We start from the raw sequence: 9,625 nt of genomic DNA, 5'->3' as shown, positions 1-9,625 counted from the left end.
AGCCCCTGATGGCAGCCTTAGAACGGTAGCAAAGCAGTATATCAAAGTGCAGCATCAAATATTTACTCGTCAACGAAAGTTGAAGCGAGGATTCGAGGATTTAGTCATGCGCTTAAGCGTGCGTTTAACAGCGACAAAAAAAAAGTGCGCCTCGAGGAGGATGACTTCCGTTAAACGTGCAGTGGATTGCTAAGAGGTTTACAGAAGCATTTCTTTTGTGCTGCTCTTCAGCGATAGCTTATACAACTTTTTATGCAGAAAGCCGCGAGCGTAGTAGTAGTAGTAGTAGTAGTAATAGTAGTAGTTGGCGCCGCGTCTGTGAAATAAGCGGATGCTGCGTAGGAGAAATTGTGTTATGGTAATTTTCGTTTCTCCGCAAACAACCCTATCGGCCTCAAACAATTCTACTGAAGATGTTACATTGTTAGGCAGGTCATTAGCACATACAAGGACTAGCAAAAGACCGTTGACAGAGCCTTGCAGTACGCCGGATGTCGCAGGCATCGATGACAAGTTAGAAGCCATCTTCACGTACATATTCAATCGGTTAGACAAAAAGCTCTCGATCCATTTCAGTATATTACAGTCAATATTTAATTTACTTAAATTGTAAAGAACTAACTTTTACAATATTGTGTCCAATTCGTTGCGAAAATCTAAATGAACACAGTCAGCCTCAATGCCACAATCAATAATGAAGTTAATGTTGCTTGCAAGGTTTAATAATTGTGTATCACAAGAGAAGTGTTTCCTAAACTATGTTGTCCACAGTTGACAAAGATGACTCAAGAAAGTTCGCAAGGTGAGGCAGGATGATGTGTTCTATTACCTGGGAATGATTGAGGTAATTGTGGTTGTCGCATGATTTGTGGAGTAAACCCCTTTACCCGATTTCCAGTCATCTTGGAGTTTACCATCTTTTAAGGATTGCTGAAAAAATCTGAATATGTTATTGCATAATATAAGTGTGTTTTTCAGATTTTTAATACCGACAGACCGAAACATTTTATTGAGAGATAAGGGATAGGGATATGATATTGGGCCCCTAATATGGGACTTCAGCGGCTGTCGCTGCTATTCTTTCGCGCATCACGAGGTGTAGTCACTAATATTGCAGTGGAAATCAAGAAGAAATGGGCATGGACATAACATATAGTGCGAAGAGAAGATAACCGATGGTAACAAACTGGATTCCAAGGGACAAAAAGCGTAACAGGGGGCAGCAGAAAGTTAGCTGGGCGGATGAGCTCTCAGGGGTCACGTGGATGCAGACCGCACATGACCGGGTTTATTGGAGGAATATGGGAGAGGCCTTCGCAATAGGGTATAATCAGGCTGATGATGATCACGAGGACCCTTTGGTCTTCCTGTCCAGAGCAGGATAATGCAGCCTCCCACCGCTCAATATTTGGCACTGCGCTTGGGCCATGAAGTGGTATATTTGGACAGGTCCATACCATTTGGCGGAAGCCTGCCTTGTCCCCGGAAACCTTGCATTTGTGGACGCAGGACCCACTTGAAGGGACGATGCGTACAGCAGCCCGGTCCCTGCAAGAATGACGTTTACTGCCACCACAGTTTATAAAGGCACGAACACGCGCGCGGTCAATACTGCGCGTCACTGATACGCATCAGCGCTGATACAGTCACTACACGTGTCCGATACATACTGTATTTAAATGGGATGTACCTGCTTGAAGCTGCTTGAAGTTGCTTGTAGGCTTCGCCATCTAACTTTCTCCGCTTTGGAGAGCCCCTTGGCCTCAAGGTTGATCTCGAGTTAGTGCGGTGCGAAGAATCGGCACCGCGCGTCTTCTTCTCCGCACCTGCGGCGCTCAGTTCTTTTTCTGGTGCTTCTCCTACTTCGCACACCTGCCGCTTCTTCACAAGACAGGTAACATTATTCACCCCTGTATTTACTCCATTATTAACACAAAAATGTACAATATTGCCTGACCCAATGCCACACAGTCGTCCAGTCGTCTGCTTGTCATTTACCATCATCACCACTGCTACCCATCTGGCTCGCCTCCTGGTCAAAATATCCTAGATTCCTTCGTGTCGCGTAGGCCCCGCTGTGATGTCATTAAGCGTTGCACACAGCCACGGAGGAGTCACGCGCTGGAAACAATTAAAAATTTTTGAAAAATTGAAAAAAAAAATTATTTCCAGTAATATACAGGAAATGGGCCTCGGGCGAAAAGCTACACCAATAGCTTGAAAGATGCCCGAGGCCCAGTAATGGCAGAGCAACAGGACGTGTGACATTAAGGCGAAGATATACATGTAAAACATGAAAATTATGAAGCACAGAAAGAGCACATATATACAAATGAAACAGCAAGTTAAAAACCAGCACAGTAAATTAACGGCCACAATAATGTAACAGTATGCACGAAATATGGCAAAACGAATGAAAATGAAGTGACTATTCTTGTAATAATGTTTAAGGCAATGAACGGAAAGTACAGAGAGACAGTGCAGAATTGATAAAATATAGCTTGAAGTCCTTAATTGACGCGGCAAAGATGTTTGGGTTGTGTATGCCATAATGATTTAATATGCATGGTAAAGTAAAACGAAGGCTCTGGTTACCGTATAACATCCTCGTTCGAGGAACGTTCTCTATTTGTTTACTTCTGGTGTGAAAGGGTTTCTCGTAAGGCTTAAGTCCAGATATATTCTTCAAGAAGTCAGTTAAGCATTGAAGTTTCAATTTAAGGCAGTGAAGTAGACGATACTCAAACATGGTATGCACACGATGAATCCTATATTTCGGAAATAATGTTTCTGTACGGGCAGTGTAGCATGCACCAAATATCAGTCTAATTGCCTCCTTTTGGAGACCGAGTATAAGTTTAGATTTGTTTTGGATGTTCTACCCCAAACGAGGTGACAGTAGTTTACGTATGATTGAACTATAGCGTGATAAATAAGGAGGTTATGCTTTGTGAAAAATTCATTCCGCAGTCTCGAGAGGAAACCAACAGATCTAGTAAGCTTGCTTTCAATATACAATATATGGTCAGACAACCTCATGCGAGAGTCGAATACTACACCGAGCGATTTGAACTTCCGTACACAGCCATATAAAAAATATATAAATTAAATCACACCAAACCAGGTATGTTTTTAATCGAGTTGCCTGTCTATTACTGCTATATATATATATATATATATATATATATATATATATATATATATATATATATATATATATATATATATATATATATATATATATATATATATATAAGTAAATAGACGTACTTGGTTGCTAGAGGTTACATACAAGTGAAAAATTGTTGCATACAGTTTTCAAGTTTATTTGTAGTCGACTTTTCGGCAGGAGCCCTGCCTTTCTCAAGACTGAGGGTACATGATTCTTGTTCGTCTTGATATAGCGTTGGCAAGAGGTGCTACAAACAGAATATGGGCACATACAGGTGAACCAGCTGGACACGCACAACACACACATACACACACAGTTGCGGAAAGCAGGCAAGGCCCAAAGGGTCATCCACCCAAGGCACCGGCCGCTGGGAGTCATCTGCATACAATACACAATACAGGCAGCCGCGGAACAACCTCGAAAAAAAAAAAGAAGAAAACAGGTGGGGGAACGTGTTTGCTGCAGATGGTGAGAAAATTATTTTTCTTGTTCTCACTAAAAGATGGGAGCGCCAAACGTGATGAAGAAAAAAAAAAGGTTTCACAACCAGGTGGACATTGCTGGTTAGAAGAACCTGACAGCGGCGAGTAAAGTTCGAGCAACTCGCGACGAGAGATGAACCTCAAAGAAAGAATAAGAAGAAAAATAAATAAATATGTGGGACAGTAGAATGGTGAAATACTTTGAGGCTTTCGCTAAAAGATGTGAGCGCCAAGCATGAAGAAGGTTTTTACGAGAAGTGGGATGTGGACGGTATCAAAGAAGCGGGAAAAAAAAAACCGAGGAAAACTGTAAAGGGATAATGATTGATATATGTGCTTAGCATTAAACTTGCAGGGCTCGTAAGGACGACATTGCCCCAATGTTTTCATTTATCCCAGTATTAATTGTCCTAAACTTATAAAGTATGACTCACGCTGCTCCCGCTCCCGTGTATTATTGAGTCCCCCCTGAAGAACTGTTAGTTTAACTGAGTCGAATGAGTGCTGTTTTTGGTTGATATGTTTTGAAAAAGGAAGGTTGGGCAGAGAGCGGACATGAGCACGGTGATTATTAAACCGCATTCGTAGAGCGGTAGCTGTCTGGCCAATATACTGCAAGCGGCATACACCGCATTCTAGGAGATATATAACGTTTGAGGCATCGCAATCAAAGTTACCATCTATTCTCCACTTAAAATTTGACGCTGTGCTTGTTGCGCAGCTTGATGTCTGCATGTGCCTGCACACCTGGCATCTACTCTTTCCGCAAGGCCGGCACCCCAACCGCGGGTTATTACCTATTTTTGAGTGGACTAGAATGTTGCGGATGTTTTTTGGTCGTCGGCAGACAACCTGGGGAGGGTCGTGAAAATATAGGAGAGACGTTTGCTCTGTTCTAGAATGTTAAAATGGTTCTTTAGGATTTTGTTCACGTTGGGGGGGTTACTCGTGTAGGCGAGTACCAGGCTTGTTCGACGGTCTATGTTTTCCTTTCGTGGACGTCCCTCCAGTATTTCCTCTCGGTTGAGTTCATATGCTTTTTTTATGGCGTCGTCAACAATATCTGGCGGGTACCGTTGTTTAGTCAGGGCTTCCCGCATACGTTTTGCGTTTCGTGCGAAGTCCTGGTCTTGGGAACAAATTCTTTTAAATCGATGAGCCTGAGAATATGGAATGCTTGTTTTTGACTGATGAGGATGACTGCTTTGCAAATGTAAGTATTGTTGTCGGCCCGTGGGTTTTCTGTATACGCTTGTGGTGAGCGAACCTTCATAAACCGCAATTTCAACGTCCAGAAAGTTAATTTTGTTTCGGGAATATGTGTGCGTGAATGATATGCTAGGATGGAGGAGATTGAAGTTTTCAATGAAATGTAGGAGTGATTGTTCTGTGTCAGTCCAAATTAAGAAAATATCATCCAAATAGCGTTTGTATAGGGTAGGCTTAATAGGGGAAGTAAGTAAAAATTCAAATTGAATGCTACGCATGAAGATGTTAGCGTGCTTATATGATAATATCTTCATGCATAGCATTGAATTCTCAGTCTTGAGAAAGGCAGGGCTCCTGCCGAAACGTCGACTACAAATAAACTTGGAAACAGTATGAAGCAATTTTTCACTTGTATATATATATATATATATATATATATATATATATATATATATATATATATATATATATATATATATATATATATATACCCCGCTGGGGGGCGCAGTGGTTACGGCATACGGCGCTGGACTACTGTTCCCAAGGATGCGGGTTCAAATCCCGGCCTCGGCGGCCGCTTTTCAGTGGAGGCGAAAAGCAAGGCGCCCGTGTGCTGTGCGATGTCAGTGCACGTTAAAAGATTCCCCGGTGATCTAAATTTCCGGAGTCCTCCACTACGGCATCTCTCATCTTTGGGACGTTGAACCCCACAAACCATATATATATATATATATATATATATATATATATAGAGAGAGAGAGAGAGAGAGACAATTGAAACGGAAATGAGGGGTTCGTTATTAAATTTTAAAGATCTGACCATCTAAGAGTCCAAGGCAAATGTTAATGTTGGAGATTTATTTTTTTTTCATGTTTTGTTGGTTTGTGACAAGAATTAGTATTATGATTATTGGAATACAGAATGCAAAGCGGGAGGAAAAACAACGCACCGATGATGGGAGACGAAATAACAACCTCCGAATATCGCGTCCAGTGCTCTTCCATATATATATATATATATATATATATATATAAATATTTGTGTGTGCCTACCTTGGTTTAGAAAAACAGCGTGACCCAACATAGCAAAGCTTTTGCTTCAATAACCGAGCTAGCAGTAGGAATTTATTTTTCTTTTTCAATTAGAGTTTCCTTTACAACTGGAACATCGGTAACATAGGAGCAAATCTTCTTTTGATGGATACGTCTCCTCACGGGATATTAGCATTACCAATGATGGACCTCGCACACTGTAACCTAACCGAAATAGAGCAGTAAGAAACAAAAAAAAAGACGATGTTTACGTCAACACACCGATTAGTATAAAATAAAGCCCCGGCTTAGGAAAACGTTTTACTATATAGTGGCAAATTTGATTAAATCTGTTTTTTACCAAAAATATTGTTAAAATGGTAAAGGGACAGGTTAAACATAAACAGGTACAAACGGAAAGCAGGAGGTGTACGTCGTAAAAGTTCATGAAATCGGGGCATAGTTAAAAAACCCGGATGGCCGCGAGAAAGAGAGAGAGAGACAGAGAGAAACTGTTTTATTTGCCCCAGATGTTAATTAGGGCCGGTGGGTCCTGTGAGGCCCCCAGGTGGGGGCGACATCCTGAGCCCACGAAATAAGTGCAAGTTGTGTGTTCTTGTCTTGCTTGGTGAGGAGGTCAGAGCTTTCCGCGGAGGGAGCGGGCAGGAATGCCCTGGGGGGTGGGTTATTTTCGCATCCCCAGAGGAATCGGGCGCTTAAAGCTGCACAAGGCTCAAGAACCAAAAAGAAAATGAGTGTTTAGGTTGGGTGATGGCGTGTGCTTGCTTGCACCAAGCTTCGCTCTCTCTGCTTGCTTCGCAAGCTGCGGAAACCTCCCGGTGTAGGAGCCACTCACAGCTTCCAGAAAGCGCCTCCGCGCCTGACCAATGAGCATGCTCTCCTCAGTGCAGTTCGCAACTCACTTTGGAAAACAGACATGTCAGGCTCACCGCCAGCGGCACTTCGCCGTCACTGCTCACCGAATACGCACGAGTTTTAAGCTGGAGCTTCCGCCCCCGCAGTCTTTGTTCCGAGATCTGCCTTATCTTCACCTAAGTCCCGCTTCGAATGAAATAATGTTTTCGGAGGCCTGGTTTTCGTTAGCTCTTTCCTGACTTCCGCAACGTTGGTGCCAGCTGTAGCAGAGCTCCTGCCTTGAAGCCAAACTTCTTCGTGTATGCAACCGCGTGGCATGCTTGCATTGTTACAGAAGCACCGCCGGCGGTGGCTCACAGGGCGAACTTCGCAGCTTGGCTGTGCGCTTTAGAGACCGCCTGCGGCAGTGCAGTCCTATTAAAACAAGCTCGAAATACTGTACGGATAAGTATCTCGTACAAGACGACGCCTCATTTACGGTTCACTCCAGCACTGCATGGAGCGGATATTTATTCTGCAATCATGAACGCTGTAAATTACTTTTTGCGATGACGTTGCAGTTAGATTACAGTATCGTTTCCAAACCACCCTGAGTCTAATTTTGATTTTCACGAAGCGGAATGATTTTTTGTACTCCATATTGTACTTGTACTTCCTGAATTCCACAGCAAACCTCCGACAGCTAAATAGCGATTGATTTTCGAAAGTGGCCATCACATAAATCGACCGAGTGACTTCTTGAAACCCCCCCCCCCTTTTCTTTTGGGAACTTTGAAGACGTTAGGAGAATAAGACATCAGCATTATACGTAACATAAAATCTACTACCTCTAGTAGGCAGCTAAATTTCGTGCATATTCTTTTATTTGAATTTTCTTTTATAATATAGGCCGTTAAAACTATGCATTTTTCAATGCTGTTGTTTCATCATCTTTTCTGCAAACAGTTAGTCTAAAACAGTGGATTATCCATAGTCTTAATGCGGTGCTTTGTGCCAAATTCTTTTCGAGGTCCATAGCTAACGTCACCTGCTTTTTTTTTTTCCCCTTCGCATCGCATTAATTTATGCACCGACACTATAAGTACTGTTCTTGAACAAGAAAATAAACAGTGACAGAGATTCGTCATCTAGATGGGCCTGAAAGCGACTGCTTTTCTTTGGCGAGGCCTTCTGCGGTGGTAGAAGAGAAAGTTGAAGAAAGCGGCTCCCATCGTCGAGCCGTATGCCTTGTTGAAGTGATGGTGACCGGGTGAGCGGCGTCCTTTCAACGGGAGCCGACCGCTCCCCGCCCCTCCGTCAATACGAGAGCGCTCCTGCAGACGCCCCGGAGTGTCAGCGCGCTGACCTCCGCGGGCGTGCATTCCAGGGCCAGCATGCCGGGCGTCGAAGAGGAGTCCATCATGCGCCAGCTCACTGAAGCATTCGGCAACAGGAAGTACTTCCTTATTTCCGCTGCAGTGAGTGTGCCTTCAATCTCACGCGGATAATTACAGTCTCCTACGCGCTATCTCCGTTCCCGCTGTCGGCACTGAGATTGAGGGAGGAAGCATACATCTTGGCGATTATCGCTCTGAATGAAGATAAGTTTACTTCCCAGGAAAACTCCGCACGTGTTTATTGTTGTTTGATGCTTATCTTTACGATCTGATGAATTTAGTCTGATATTGGTGAAGTCAAATTATTTGACGGTTGCTTATAAGTTGTGAACAAACGAAACATCAACACCCAAAACATGATTGCCTCTACCAGGGAGGCTTACTTCATCTATGAAATTTGAGAGTAGCTCTCATATTGCGCGCGGGTAGTGTTGCAGCATCCACCGCAAGTTTCTACACGAATGACCACCACCTTTTGCAGCGGACTAAATGTTGTCTAATATCTGTCAATACAAACTGCCAAGTAATGCACCATGGCGCTTTCTAAACTACTTCCTGAAGATGCAGAAATCGCGGCGTCCAAGCAGTCTGGCGTTATAATGAGTATAAGCGACGATGCTTGCATGACAGTGGATGCTTGCATGACCTTGTTTATAGGCGTACGTAATTAAGTGGATGGAAGAGGCAATGTTGTGCCCTTATTCCAAACGAAGCACACCTTCAGTGTGTGAATTCCTCGCATTCCATATAAGGTTTGTCAGGTATAAGAAAAAAAAGATTGAATTTAATAAATCGAAGATTAGATTTTCGTGTGCAAATACTGGTACAAGCTGGTTCGTGAAAATATATTGCCTTATTGAGCGCGCTCAGCGGTGACGATATGAAGCCTGGTATAGAGGGCGCATACACATGCGGCGATGACCGGTTGCATCTCTTAATATGTGCTGACTCTTGCACCGTCCTTAATTTCTAAATTTCTGAGACGTCCTAAATGTATTTACATAAACTGTCGTCAGTAGCATCAAGATCAAATTCGACATCCATACCTAAAAAAACAGGACAACGTGCTGGAACAATTTGTTTTGCTTACGTAAGTATATATACGCTTAAGCAAAACTCGTTAAATTATTTTCTCTCAAGCCGTCTATAGCAGGTTACATATTTAACGCAAAACCAAGTGCGCATAAGAGGCGGGTCGCTTGAAAGAGCAGAGCCAGTAGGTGCTTCCGTGCGGACGATTGCAGCAAGGCCCCAATAGAGCATGAAAGAGCCAGAATATTCAGGTGAATAAAGAGCGAGAGGAAAGGGAAAGACAATGCCCCAGAATCGCATAAATGCAAAATGCAAGGGCAGTTGGTATAAAATGGAAACGTACCACAAACACGTTATCTCGCCGATTGATTGCGATTGGTATGCGACCTGTGTGCGCAATATAACCCAGAGCACACTAGAATTGTCCTGCACGTTTCCTCTCCTTT

At 43.1% G+C, this 9,625-nt stretch overlaps 1 protein-coding gene across 1 annotated transcript in view; it reads left to right on the top strand.

The window, feature by feature from the left end:
• The first annotated feature begins 8,144 nt into the window (after nucleotides 1-8,144).
• The window catches only part of LOC146174874 (uncharacterized), a 40,306-nt gene continuing 38,825 nt past the window's right edge, over nucleotides 8,145-9,625 (top strand). Inside the window, exon 1 of the mRNA XM_084585477.1 lies at nucleotides 8,145-8,228. Coding sequence (XP_084441603.1) covers nucleotides 8,145-8,228 — 84 coding nt within the window. The remainder of the gene's footprint in view (nucleotides 8,229-9,625) is intronic.

Source organism: Amblyomma maculatum, chromosome 11 (genome assembly GCF_055883805.1).
Source record: "Amblyomma maculatum isolate TAMU_Amacu chromosome 11, ASM5588380v1, whole genome shotgun sequence".
Classification (NCBI taxonomy): domain Eukaryota; kingdom Metazoa; phylum Arthropoda; class Arachnida; order Ixodida; family Ixodidae; genus Amblyomma; species Amblyomma maculatum.
This window is presented reverse-complemented; position numbering and strand designations above follow the sequence as displayed.